Below are 15,482 nucleotides of genomic sequence, written 5' to 3' on the forward strand. Positions count from 1 at the left end.
GAACAAAACAGAGCAACTAGGGAAATCCCAAATGGTCAGAAGGGGAACATGCAAAATCCACACAAACTATACCCAATGACAAGATAGATCCTTGGTCCCTGGAGATGTGAGACAACAGGGATAACAGGGAGAACTACTGCCCTTTTCTGTAATTGACTCCAGTATTTTCTCTGTTTTCACTGTCCCTCCTTTTTTTAGCAATGCTTATCCTCTGTAAAACCAATTCATAATTAATAAACTTTGGAAAATGTCAACCAATACATTCACTATTTCCATGGCTACCTCTTTTAATCTTCTGGAATACAGATTATTATTAGTCCATGAGGATTTAACAGATTTAATTTCACATTTTTGCCTACACTATTTTACTTCATTAATAGCTATTTCCTTTAATTCTTCCTTTTCATTAGATTTTCTGCAGTTATTTGTTTCCTCTTTCATTAAGACAGACCCAAGGTATTTATTTAGTTTATTTGTAATTTACATTAAGTTTCTCCATAAGACACAGGAGCAGAATTAGGCCATTTGGCCCATTGAGTCTGCTCCACCATTCCATCATGGCTGATTTATTATCACTCTCAACCCAATTTTCTTCCCTTCTCCTTGTAAATCTTTGGCACCCTGACTAATCAAGAAGCTATCAACCTCCTCTTTAAATATACTCAATGACTTGGCCTCCATAGCCATCCCTGACAATGAATTCCACATATCCACACCCCCTGACTAAAAAAAAATCCTCATCTCTGTTCTAAGCGGACATTCCTCTGTCCTGAGGCTGTGCACTCTGGTCCTATACTCCCCCACTATAGGACACTTCCTCTCTATATCCATAGCTAAACACTTGACAAATAAAGCTAATCTTTAATGATAATCGGTGTAACTATCCTTAAAGATCCTTAAAATCCTTCCTTACTAATTTGATTGCATTTCAAAGGAGGTAACAAAGTAAGAAGAATAGTAGATGAAGCCAGAATAGTAGATCTTGTCCATATGAACTTTCCAAACCCATCTGATAAGGCCCTACATGGTACGTTAGTCCAGAAGATTAGGGCACATCAAATCCAAAGTGAACTGGCTAATTAGATGCAAAATGGGCTGGACTTGGAGATAGAAGTCAAAGGGTAGTGATGGTAGGATTTTTTTTTTGATTGCGAGTATGTGATGTGTTGTACTCCAGTGATCGATTGCATGTATTTTCCTATTTACATATAACAGGTTTCCTGGTTTCTGACTATAAGGCACCTACTTTTGCCTTCAATAAATCTTTACATATTTTGAGGTTTTTTTTTACACTGATGCAGATTTACTCTCGTGGTATTCTTTCTTCATCAATATTCTGTATTATTATAGTAAAACATCCTTGCTCCTGCTCTCAAAAACTCAGAAATGAAAAATTAAAGGAGATCTCATGAACATATTTGTAAGGTATTAACAGGGCTTGACAGTGTAAAGTTTCCCATAGCTAGAGGGCCTAGAACTTGAAGTCACGGTATCAGAATAGGGAGAAGACACTTTAGACAGAGATGTATAGAGATTCTCCTCAAGGGGTGGTGAAATTTATTTTTATTGCATTCTAAACTGCTCCCATTCCTCTGGCTTAGTACTTTTTCTGGAAATTTTATATGACTTCACTTTGGATCAAATACTCTACTTAAATTCTTTTATTGGTCATGGCTGGGGCAAAGCACAGTATATGTTATGATCTTATTGAATATCAGTAGAGATTCAAATGACCTCATGGCCTGCTGTTCCTTGTTTTCATATTCTGGCATTTTCTGCAATGATTCAGAGAGAGAACCAGTCATTATCTAAATTGTGGTCTGAGAGTGAATTGTCATCATGACAACCCCATTCTCCATTTTGCAAGTAATTGCACTATCAACAAAAATTGTCTTCAACACAGAATAGACGGATTATTGAATCGTTGATGTCTCTATCACTGACGTGTAAAGAACTAATGCCTTACCTGCCCTGCACATACATGACTGACTTCCAGTCTGATCCGAATCTCTTTGAGAAAGCTTAATAAAACCAGTTACTTAGTCAACATGTCAAAATGCTTTTTCAACCTGCTCTAGGTCTGCAAAAGACAGTATACAATTCACTAGCAGCAGCAAGTCTTAAGAGACTGTTATTTTCCCTTATTTAGATAGCTACTTCAGCTACCTCTTCCGTGCTACATGAATAAACTCAATACAGGATCCAAACTGCTAATGACACTTTCAGAAAATTGCAATCAACAGCATATTACCAAGATCTAGGCATACACTTGCTTATTATCCTTTCTCTTAGTGAATGTGGAACTTGAGCAACTTACTAACAACATCTAAAGTGCTGGGGAAATATGACCAGTGCTTCCAAAGGATCCTCCACATAAGTGGGAAGTTCACTGCACAGATGTTCTCACCAAAGCCAATAATTCTCAAGAATCATTTGCAGATCTGGACATTATACATCGATACCTATTTATTAATTTACAACTCAAACCTACCTACAGGAAAGATGACAATAAGATTGTAAGAGAGCTGTGAAAATTTACAAGGATGTTGCCAAGACTTGAGGACTTGATTAATAGGAGAAGGTTGAATAGATTAGAACTTTATTCCCTAGAGCATAAGAGAATGAAGGGAGGCTTGATAGAGCTCATATTTTAAGAGTGAAAGATGAAATATTTAAGAGGAACTTGAGGGGGAACTTCTTCATTAAGAGGGTGATGGGAGTGTGGATCAAGTTGCCATCAAAGTGGTGGATACAGGTTCGATGCAATATTGAAGACAACAGTTCATGTTCCAAGCTTTCCCCGATAATGCTGCCCAACTCTTCCTCTGCTACACTGATGACTGCACTGATGCTGCTTCATGCACGCATGCTGGATTTGTCAATTTCATCGACTTTACCTCTAACTTTGCCCTGCACTTAAATTCACTTGGTTCATTTCTGACACTACCTGCCCCTTTCTCAATCTCTCTTTCTCCATCTCTGGAGACAACTGTCAGCCGATATCTTTTATAATCCTATTGATTCTCATAGTTATCTTGACTATACCTGTCATCTGTAAAAATACTATTCCTTTTTCTCAATTCCTTCATCTCCTTCGCATCTGTTTCCCAGGATGTGGCTTTCCTTTTCTAGGATATCAGAGACATACTCCTTCTTTAAAGAACAGGGTTTCTCTTCCTCCAACATTATTTCTGCACTCCCCTGCATCTCCTCCATTTCTGGAACATCTGCATACACCCCGTTTTCCTGTCGCCTTAATGGTGATAGAGTTCTGCTTGTTTTTACTTACTACACATGAGCCTCTGCATTCAACACATCATTCTCCATATCTTCTGCCATCTTCAAAGGGAACCTATCACCAAACATATTTTATCTCCTCTCCTTCTCTGCTTTCTGCGGGGATCACTCCCTCTGTGACCCTTGTCTATTTGTCCCTCCCCTCTAATCTCCCTCCCAGCACTTATTTCTGCAAGCAGCCAATGTGCTACAGCTGCCTATTCACCTCCTCCCTTAGCTCCATTCAGGGCTATTACTTCACCTGTGAATCTGCTGGGTGCTCCCAATGTGGCCTCTACCCATCGCAAATTGGGGGACCACTTCATCAATCACCTCCAGTTCATCCACTGGAAGCCGAACTTCCAGGTGGCCAAACATTTTAATTTTGATTCCTCTTCCTGTTCTGACATGTCGGTCCATGAACTCCTTTTGTGCCACAATGAGGCTACCTCAGGGTAGAGGAGCAACACTTTACATTCTATCTGGGTAGCCTTCAACCTGAAACCTAAATGTCAATTTCTTCTTCCGGTAGAAAAATTTTCCCTCCCTCTCCCCTCTTCTATTCCTCACTCTGGCTTCTTACCTCTCTCACCTGCCTATCACCTCCCCCTGGGTCTCCTCCTCCTTCCCTTTCTCCTGTGGTCCTCTCTCCTCTCCTATTAGATTCCTTCCTCTCCAGCCCCCCCCCCCCTCATCTGGCTTCACCTATCAACTTCTAGCTATCCTTCTTCCCCTCTCACTACTTTTTTTTATTCTAACGTCTTCCCCTTTCCTTTCCAGTCTTGGCCCAAAATGTCGACAGTTTATTTATTTCCATAGATACTGCCTGACCTCCTGAGTTTCTCCAGCATTTTGTGTGTGTTACTTCCGTTTTGCAGTATCTGCAGAATTTCTCATATTTTATATCTAAGAGAAGTTTGGATAAATACATGGATGGGAGGGGTATGGAGGGCTATGTTCCAGATACGAGTTGATAGGACTAGGTAGAATGGACAGATGGGCTGAAGGATCTGTTTTGTGCTGTAGCACTCTATTGCTCTAACTCCAAGTTCACAAATGATACAGCTGTAGTGGGCCATATCACAAATGATGAGTTGGAAGAGCTCAATAACAGGGTGTCATAACAACAACCTTTCTCTGAATGTAAACAAAAGAGCTGGAAGGAGGTTGGTACTCATGCTCTATATCAATGGTGCTGAGGTGGACAGGGCTGAGATCTTTACATTCCCAGGACTGAACATCATCAGTAGCCTGTCCTGGTCTACACAAGAAAGCTCACTAATGCCTTTATTTTCTCAGGAGGCTAAAGAAATTTGCCATGTCCCTGTTGAGTCTTATTTTTATTGATGCATCATAGAAGGCATCCTATCTGGATATAATAGTTTGGAATGGCAACAATTCTGCCCATTACTGATAGAAATAGCAGAGAGTTGTGGACAAAGTTCAGTACATCATGGAAACCAGGCTCCCCTCCATGGTCTCAGTCTATACTTCTTGCTGCCTCAGTAAAGCAGGCAGTATAATCAAAGACCCCACTCACCCCAGATATTGTCTCTTTTTTCTTCTCTTGTCAAGCAGAAGGTACAAAAGCCAGAAAGCATGTACCACTAGGTTCAAGGATAGCTTCTACGTGCTGTTTTAAGACTATTGAATGGTTACTTCGAACAATAAGATGGACTCTTGACCTCACAATCTCCCTCATTATGATCTTGTATCTTATTGTCTATTTGCACTGCACTTTCTATGTAGCTCTCACATTTTATTCTGCATTCTGTTATTGTTTTACATTGTGCCGTGTGTAATGAATTGATCTTTCTAAAATGTATGCAAGTCAAGGTATTTTTCACTATACATATTGGTACATATGACAATAATAAACCTATTCTACTTCCAAAGTACTATTGCTTTATGTGGGTGAGTTCTAATGTCAATAATGTCAATTTCAATTGATCCAAAGCCATGAGATTGATTATGATCTTGAAACTGTGTTAAAACCCACCCCTGACTTGGGCAATATGTCTCCCCTGTGGTGGGTATGCTTTGTAGATAGGACAGGACATAATGGAGATGATGATGAAGATTAGAATATAAGCTGAAGCATGTATAAATTGAATTTACCTCTTTTTGATGAACGTAACAAATGGAAATTGTACCCTTTGCATGTGACCCCCAGCTGATTTTAAGAGTTATGATTAAGGATAGGACTGTTAAGGTCAAGTGATTGGGTATATTTAAAGTGGAGGCTGAGAGGTTCTTGATTAGAAAGGGCATCATCCCTTTCTCGATTAGAAAGGGAGAAGGCAAGAGAATGGGGTTTAGAAGAGTAATAAATCAGCCAAGTTGGAATGGTAGAGCAGACTCAATGGGCCAGTTGGCCTAATTCTGCTCCTATGTCTTATGATATGTTCAGAATCTAATCTGAACCAGATTCTTGACGCTGCATAAAAGACATCAAATACATTTCAGCATTTGAATACAACTGTAAATGTTAGTTAAAGGGATCATATTTTTTCAACTGGAGATTATTATAGGGATTCATTTACAGGACAATAGATAGCCATCACTTCACCTTGAGGTTGAGGACCATAACTCCTGATCTCATGTTGCCTATAGTACTTTATTCAAAGGATTCTGAGTGTCAAGAGAAGCAGTTAGGAGAATTTGCAGTTGGTAAAGGAGATTACAGGTCAGAAACTTCTGATTGGGGTTGGGTAAATGCTCTCATGGGCTCATATTCTAGCAATAACCTTGACTAGCTTGACCTGGCACATTGAATTCAGTTTTCCTTCTTGATAATCTATCAGACATCAAAAACCAATACATTTTATTTCTCACTAAAATCAATGTGTATGGATGATCCCATATGCAGGAATACTTTATATTTCAAAAAGAACTACTGAATATAGTAATGTATATTGTACATTCATAATACATGTGCACATTGTTGAAAAATACACTGGTATATTTGAGAAACATTAATAGTCAATGATCTGACTTTTTGTTCCTTATATATAAAATAATGTCATAATATAGCTCCATGTATTTTTGTTTGAGTTTAAAACATAAATGAAAGTTTTTTTCCCCATTATGTAACTATCTGTACAAACTTGTCAAAATGTCAGCAGTTTTATTGTAAACCTCTTTGACAGGAGCAGATAGATGTTATAAGATTTTGATAAGTATCTGTTTCCTGAAGTTGATCCAAATCCAGCATATAGTAGTGTCAGCTTGGTTTTCTTGAATAACATACTGTATTTAAAATATATTTGAAGACAATTATCTACTGTCTGATTCAGATCTCATGGCTGGCCAGTTATACTTTCTTTTTGGCACCATTAGAAAATGACATTTGCAATATTAATGTTTTCTTCACACTACCTCAATATAGTGGTAAGTTCAAGTTATATTAAAAGAAGCAATGCTTTAAATACTTAATGTATGATGTGATTGATGTTTATCTTCATTTTAAGAAAGTTTAGATTGTTGTATTGGCTGTGGCCAATGTAATGAGATCCCAAGAATGTAATTCACAGGTAGAAAAATAAATTGGCCTGCATACCCAAAAATGCACAAAGAGTGCTGCATTTTTGTTTGGCACTCTGGGCAGCAAAGTACCTCCAGTTTTCAGAGCTAATTAAAAAAGAAAGTTTTAAGCATTATTCATACTTCTTAGTAATTTGGATAGTACAACAGCAAAAGCTTTATGCAAACAAATGATGAATGTAGGTTAGTCATTAGATGACACAGATCCTTCTGTGACACTGTTGATGCTTGCCTTGCCAAGATCAATGCTAATGAACCTAAGGCAACGATACATGTTTGGAATCTAAGGTTTAGCAGCAGGAAGCTCACCCCACCTGGGCGGTTTAGAATGATTATCAATTATCTACAACTTTTTTTTTTTGGAGATTCAGTTGCAGTTGCACATAATAAAATTTGAAAAACTTCAAGAATAGAAATCATAATATCTGGAGATTTCAGATACAGGTAGCAGATGTATGGTTTGGTGAATGTGCCAGTTACTGTGGATTATATCACAGAAGGCAGAAGGCCCAATGTAAAGGAGAACCTTGTGCGAGGCAACTGTAAACTCTTAAGCACAAAAATATTCTGATGGCAATTTTCATTCTTGCACATGACTGAAGACCTGTACCTCAGGATATTACCTTTATTTTCACAAGGTGGTCAGGTTTATCTGCAACAGGGGCACAGATACAGCTCCAGAGAAATGTTAAAGATGTCCTGTCAGTTGAACTAAAGACCATGATGGCTTAAATTCTTTTAAGATGACATCTTTCCTGTCCAAAGATTGTGGAATGTGTAAAACCTTACAATTTACAGCTCACTGATCCAGTAGAGAAGTCAAAGGAAGTACAGTTGCTCGGACAACTGAGTTCACCTCCTTCCTGGTATTTGGTATAAGATGCTTTGAGGATTGTGTGCTTCCCTGCATTCAAGGAACGGGAGATTGCACCCATATTGCCATAAATGTGCATTTGTCCCTGATAAGATTTGCCTGCCTTTGCAGACCCATGTAACACAGGCCCCCTTGCAACAGCTGAAGTTAAGTCCTGAATGTATAAGTTAGTCTCCTCCACTCTCAAACCTTTTTCATTTTCTAGGCTCACAGCTTCAACATCCTGTTGAAGAGACACAAGAGGCCTAAATGATCATTCTGACACTGATTGTAAAGCTTTCTGCCATTTGCATCCACATGATTAGTGGTTCTACCCTGGTGGTGCTGCTTTTCATGTCATCTAAACTAAGGAAGAAGCTGCTATTATCACATCTGTCAAATGCACATTACTTACACTTTGGCATGTGCATTGACCAAGTTCCCTTATATATTTTTTTCAACATCACTTTTATCTTGATATGTACTATGCTTTCTCAATGTTGTGCTCTAATGCTCAAATATGTTGGCAATGCTGTAAACAAATTGATCTCGTACCACTTAGCCTTTGAATGTGAGGGAATGAAAAATTCTCAACTTCAGCAATGAAAAAACTACTGTGTTGAGCTTTTGGATGTGGTTTCCAAATTTATAACTTTCAAAGATTTCTGGCTTAACATGGTTCTGTAATAGCTCAACAACTTGCCCATCATTCTCACTGTAAGATGCCAGATGATTAATGATTTCAATGTAAATCTCTGCTCCTGAATCACTTCATTGTCATTAACATTTCTTCCTCTTACTTCTATAATATTAAGTGCACAGAACAATGCCATGTATTCCAAACAGGTGCCATATTAGAATCTTCTTGGTTTCCAACACATGGAGGTTAAGGTTAACCTGTTAATATTATATGCTCCTCATTGCAGGTGTTGATGCTGTTTCTCATCATTCTGCCATGATCCATGCTCTGGATTAGCTGTACTCTATGCCCTAGGCTCATATGTAGCAGATCTCACTCTCCATAATCTTGACTTCTGTAGTCTTAAATCCTCATCACTAGAGTATTGTTCAGTGGAGTTCCACAAAACTGTAGTGAATGCTGCTGCATAAACTCATCACATAATCACAAGAGTTCCAGCAGAATCCATTTCAACAGTGTTCACAATCAACTACAGATCATGTGACAGTACTCTGACACGTTAACTGCACTAGAATGCATCACACCTTCAGATATCTGAATGTTAATGATTCTGAAATAAAACTTGGACAATATCATCTGAGCTCACATAATATCTTAAAACAATTAAGATCTTCTGCATACAGCTACAATGCAGATAATGGCAGGACATGATCAAGGAATGTTGAGGGGGAGGTGAGATGGCAGGCAATGCCTAGAGGGAAAGAGCCTAATACCTTGGTTTTGATGAATACAGAGCAGAATCATGGCCTATTTTTTAAAAAAACACAGGAACTATGAATATTCACTGTCTTAAGTGCCAAAGTCATGGAGTTAAAAGATAAAGGGATATGAAAAGTAGGGGAGAAAGAATAAGAAACATACTGACACTGATATAAAACCTTAGCCTCAACTTTGTAAGTAATGACCCATCTATGGAGGGAAATGAAAACCCAATGAAGTGTCACGGTAAGAAGCGTCAACTGTTTATTTCCCTCCATAGATGCTGCATGACCTCCTGGGTTCCTCCTGCATTTTGTGCATGTTGCTCAAGATTTCCAGCATCTGCAGTGTTACTTGTGTCTAAGTAATGAACTATGTTACCTTTGAAAATACAGCTAAAATGGAAACAGGAGTAAATGCAAATTGAATAAGAAAATTACCAATACCATTGGCTTCTTACATTACTGACTATATGAATTGCTTTGATAGAGCTCAAACTTGATACTTTTTAAACTATTTGTTCAATAGGTAGAGTTTGTGGAAGAAATAGCAGACATGACAACAGTCTTGTTTTAATGCAGGGTACTTATTGCCATTGGTATTAGGTGTTGGTTTATTATTGCAACATGTACTGTGACACTGTGAAAAGCTTGTCTTGCAAACTGTTTGTACAGATGAAATCATTACACAGTGTATTGTGCTAGAATAAGGTAAAACAATAACGATACAGGACAATGTGTAAAAGCTACCAACAGAGTGCAGAACAAGTAAACAGTGAACTGCAAGATCATAATGATGTAGATTCTGAGGCCAGAAGTCCATCTATTCATACAAGACTTCGATAACAGTGTGATAGAAGCTGTCCTTGAGTGTGGTCTCACGTACTTTCAGGCTTTTGTATCTTTTGCCTGATGGGAGATGGGAGAAGAGAGAATGTCTGGAGTGGGTGGGGTCATTGATTATGCTGGCTGCTTTACTGAGGCAGTGAGAAGTACAGACAGAGTCCATAGAAGGGAGGCTGTTTCCTGTGATGTGCAGAACTGTGTTCACAACTCTCTGCTGTATCTTGTAGTTATGGGCAGAACAGTTACCATACCAAACTATTATGTATCCAGACAGAGTGCTTTCTATGGTTTATTGATTAAAAATTGGTTAAGAGTTGACAGGGACGTACAATATTTCTTTAACCTGCTAAGCAAGTAGAGTCAGTGGTGAGCTTTCTTGGCTATGACATCAATGTGGTTAGAGCAGGACAGGCTATTAGTGATGGTCAAGGAACTTGAAGCTCTCAACCCTTTCAACCTTAACACCACTGATGTAGGTAGGAGCACGTGTCAATGACTAGTGGGAAAGATTATCGTCATAACACCATGTCACTAAGCTCTCTATCTCCTACCTGTGCTCCAACTCATCATCATCTGACATGCAGCACACTGCAATGGTATCATCTGCAATTCTGTAGGTGGAGTTAGAACAGAACCTGGCCACACAGTCATGTACAGGGAGAATAGTAGGGGGGTGAGGAAGCAAACTAGTGGGGCACCAGTGTTTAGAGTAATGGAGGAGGAGTTGTTGCTACCTATCCTTTCTGATTGAAGTCTGTTGATCAGAAAGCCAAAGATCCAGTTGCAGAGGTAGGTATTAACTCCCAGGATTCAGTTTTTGTTAAGTTTGCTTGGAATAACACTATTGAAGGCATAAATGTAGTCAATAAACAATTGACAGGGAATAGCGGGATATGAACATATTTCCTAATGACTAGAATTGTGTTCAGCAGAAAATAAACAGAATGAAAGTAGTAACATTTTTTGAATAATACATAACTGTTTTATGAGGTTAATTATCATTGGGGCATTTTGAAGATTCTAAAATATTGATCAGAAGAGCCCAACAGTGGGAATCCAAATACATCACAGAAGTTGACTATGCCATTTAGTAGCTATTCCAAACTCTATACAACATTTGAATTGCTGAAGGACAATATTAGTAAGCCAATTTGCATTGATCAGTTCAGGCACAGCAAATGTCAGTAATCATCAGTTTTCTGTGCTGTATATTGTTGACTAAGCCACTGGATGCTTTCACATTCCTTTTAAATAGTTCATTGGATTTGGTCTGATCGTTCGGCTGAGCACAAGGATCCTCATGTTAAAACTAGCTAATAGAGCAGCTTACCCTGAAATGTAGCACTTCCTCAACATTGCACTGAAGGAAGAGCCCTCTCTGTTGATCAGCTGTTCAGAAGCTAAAGGAAATTAATTAGTTTAAGTAAATTCAGTGAAATTAGATGATTTTCTTTTTAAGATAAACCTTTTGGTCTTTTTATTTTGTTAAATGAATAAACTGCATGCTTGAATTTCTCAGGAATTCCAAAAAGAAATCAATCAACTTAATCAAACTCAAAGCTTATCAAGTCTTGACAGCCTGGAAATAGAGGGACAAAATGTTGTACACACATCTTTAAATGATTCTTTTGGCTCTGGTACGAGAGAGGCTTTGCCTCTAAAAACAGGACACATAAGTGCCTGGATCAATGACTTAAATCATTGGAGGACTCCAATTTCTTCTTCTGGGAATACAATAACAAATGGAACTGAAGCTTCAACTGCAGAGGAACATTTGAGTGACAAGCTGCATACATTTGCTTCCACAAGTACAGAATCCAAACATCTTGACTCAAGCTCTGCTTCATGTGCTGAAATACATCAAAACACACATTTAACCAAATGTTTTAATAGCAATCAATATAAAGCAGCAGATAGTCATTTCAACTCAGTACTAAAGTATCCAACATCCACAGAGTCCTCTGAAAGTTTGAAAGGTCAATCTGCTTATTCTGCAACAATTCCTTGCAATGCTTGGTCTACACCAGATCCAAATGCTAGAGAAATAACACCATGCTCAGAGGTGAATGGCAGAGTAGAAAATGAGCTCCAAAGAAAAGCTGCATCATTTCATCCTTTAAAACTGCCTTTTGCAACACCAATCTTTTTACATCCAGAATCACAAATGGCAAGTGACAGAGCAAAAACGGACAGTGTGAATGACAGTCAAAAGATCCATCAAGCACATCAACAGATGTGTGTTGGTGCAACTATTAGATCAATCCATTCTCCTTTCATGTCAAACAAAAATATGGACATTTCCAGTGACACTGAAGACAAGCAAGCTTCACTCAACAAATATAACTCTAATGTCAAAATGAGACAAAATTCTGCAGCAGCCAGTCAGAAATCTATTTGTTCCCAAGTACCATTTAATACATCTGAACCTGATTCTGTAACCAATATGACAGAAGGAAAAGAAAATGAACCAGTGAATACCAGTAGGTTAAAAGCCAACAAGAATTCTATCCCAGAGAAAAAAGTCAAAATTTTGAAGGGAATACTTAAGAAAGTATCAAAGTATGGAAATAGTAAAACCAAATCTCCATTATCTGCCTGTAACGTGCTTGGTATTCACATAGCATCCTCTATTAGAGATAGCTTGGAGCTTAAAAAAATGAAAGATGTAGAAACTGATAAAAAACCAACAAAGAAAAAACTGAGGTGGCTGGATGAGATTGACCAATCCAACCAAATTAAGAAGGAGAAAGATGAAGCTACTGGGGAAGAACTAGGAAGTACAGCAGACATTAAAAGTTCAGAATTAACAAGCCAGAATCAGTTACAGACAACTGATTTTCAAAATAATGATCATGATGCTAATGTTAATTCAAATGTAAACAATAACGAATCAAAATGGAACACATTAAATACTAATCAAAAGGTTGCTGTAAATTATGATCTATCTGGCCATCAGCTAAATGAAACCTGGGGAAACATCACAATGGCAGTGCCTGCAATTTCAGAAACTGTTTCTGCATCCAATGGATTAATTTCAGCTGTGCCATCTGATTACCATTTTGCAAAACGATCCTGGACAGCAACAGGAACTCGAAGCTTATATCAGAAAATGAATGAAAAAAGCAATGTTGCTGAACCTGAAAAATCCTTGAGAGGAAAAAGGCATGCCAAAATGGTTAGAAGAGCCCATTCAGCTAAAGTTTGTTCTGGCAGGAAAGGTACCATAATCAGACCATTGTCTGCTAGTGAATTAATAAATTCTCAGGGTAAAGTCATGGTACCCCATCCACCACCCAAACCAGCCACTGATAGCAAGCAGTCTCAAAGGACAGCTGTCAGTTATAACAGTAGTTGTCAATCACAGGTGCATTCAGCTCATGTTATTGACGCATGTTCGGATACATCGGTGAAAGTCACGCCATTAGATAAAGGTACCAATGAGAATTCAATAATCTCAGACCTTCAGCCTCAATTATATTCATTAAGTAATAAATCTGACAATACTATAACATTCCCATCTTCCTATTTGGTCGGCTCATATGAAACTATTAGTAAAGAAACCTGTTCAGTAAATGCTACACAAGAACATGTAAGCAATGGCACGAAACAAGACCCTTTCAATGGAGAGAACACCATGCGTTTGGATTCCACACCAACTTATGAACAAATTGCACTGCTGTGGCATAGAGTACGTGATGCCTTGGCAAAAAAAGATATAGCAACTGGTAAGAAATTAAGTTCTTTGAGAAAAATTTTTAATAAACCCCTGTTAAAGTTGTATACCATTTTATTTCCAAAAATCAATTTTATCTTAAGAAGGGGTGGAAGGTAAGCATGACCTATATAAAAGGAAAGAAAAGCACTAGCACTTTAATTATTAATCATGCTTATTGATGTCAAAGAATCAAACTTTATTTTTAAAATAAATTATAAATTTCAAACTTGTCCATCTTCCATCTTGCTCCCAATGTGGCTTCCTCTACATTGGATGATTAGGAACACATCAGAAAGCTTCCTCAGGTTCCCAAACTCCGCAATCAAAGAATCCTTTTAAGTCCGTGTAGTCATTTTAACCAAGACTTCCCTGACTCATACTAGTCACTCTCTCTCCTCCTTTTTCTTTTTCCATTTCCATTACAATTCCACTCTCTCTCCCTCCCTCCCTTTAAGTATTAAGGAATTTTAAAAAAAATTGAACAGTTAATTAGGAACCCTTAGAATCACTTTAAACTATTAAAAATATGACATTTAGCCAGATGTCATGGTACACATCGGTACCAATGATGTAGGAAGAAAGAGTGAGGAGGTTCTGAAGAGTGAGTATAGAGAGCTTGGTAGGAAGTTAAAAAGCAGGACCTCGAGGGTGGTAATCTCAGGATTAATTGCTACCTGTGCCACGTGCCAGTGAGGGTAAGAATCAGATGCTCTGGAGGATGAACACGTGGCTGAGGAACTGGTGTAGGGGGCAGGGTTTCAGAATTCAGGATCATTGTGCCCTCTTCTGGGGCAGGAAGGATCTGTACAAGGGAGACAGGTTACACCTGAACTACAGGGGGACCAATATCCTTTTAAGGAGGTTTGTTAGTGCTATTGAGGGGGGGGGGGGGGGTTAAGCTAGGTTTGCAATGGGATGGGAACCACAGTGCCAGAGTAGTTAGTGGAGCAGGGGTGAAAATAAATGATGTTAAAGTTTCATGCGAAGTCACAAATAGAAGGATTGTGTGTGGTGGTAATAATCTTCTGAGGTGTGCCTATTTCAATGCGAGGAGTATTGTGGGGAAGGCTGATGAGCTGAGGGCGTGGATTGACACATGGAATTATGACATTGTAGCCATTGGTGAAACTTGGCTACAGAAGGGGCAGGACTGGCAGCTTAATGTTCCGGGATTCCGAAGTTTCAGACGTGACAGAGGCAGAGGGATGACGGGTGGTGGTGGCATTGCTAGTCAGGGAAAATGTTACAGTACTGCTCAGGCAGGACAGATTAGAGGGCTTGTCTACCAAGGGCATATGAGTGGAGCTGAGAAACAGGAAAGGTATGACCACATTAATCAGGTTGTATTATAGATCACCCAAAATTCAGCAAGAATTGAAGGAGCAAATCTGCAGAGAAGTAGCAGACAACTGCAGGAAACATAAAGTTGTGATAGTAGGGGATTTTAATTTTCCACGTATTGATTGGGACTCCCATACTGTTAAACGTCTAGATGGGTTAGAGTTTATAAAATGTGTTCAGGAAAGTTTTCTAAATCAATATATAGAAGTACCGACTGGAGAGGATGCAATATTAGATCTCCGATTAGGAAACGAGTTAGGACAGGTGACGGAAGTGTGTGTAGGGGAACACTTTGGTTCTAGTGATCATAACACCATTAGTTTCAACTTGATCATGGATAAAGATAGATCTGGTCCTCAAGTTGAGGTTCTAAACTGAAAAAAGGCCAATTTTGAAGAAATGAGGAAGCATCTAAAAAGCGTGGATTGGGACAGGTTGTTCTCTGGCAAGAATGTCATTGGTAAGTGGGAGGCTTTCAAAAAAGAAATTTTGAGAGTGTAGAGTTTGTAT

General features: G+C 38.6%; 1 protein-coding gene across 13 annotated transcripts in view; it reads left to right on the top strand.

The window, feature by feature from the left end:
• The window catches only part of cep126 (centrosomal protein 126), a 102,557-nt gene that overhangs the window by 50,570 nt on the left and 36,505 nt on the right, over positions 1-15,482 (top strand). For all 13 annotated transcript variants that reach the window (XR_009511214.1, XR_009511218.1, XR_009511219.1 and 10 more), the window contains exon 6: positions 11,436-13,641. Coding sequence is in view for 7 of the 13 variants with exons in the window: in XM_059964698.1 (XP_059820681.1) it covers positions 11,436-13,641 (2,206 nt within the window). In the remaining 6 variants the exon portion in view is untranslated. The remainder of the gene's footprint in view (positions 1-11,435; positions 13,642-15,482) is intronic.

Source organism: Hypanus sabinus, chromosome 3, assembly GCF_030144855.1.
Source record: "Hypanus sabinus isolate sHypSab1 chromosome 3, sHypSab1.hap1, whole genome shotgun sequence".
NCBI classification, from domain to species: domain Eukaryota; kingdom Metazoa; phylum Chordata; class Chondrichthyes; order Myliobatiformes; family Dasyatidae; genus Hypanus; species Hypanus sabinus.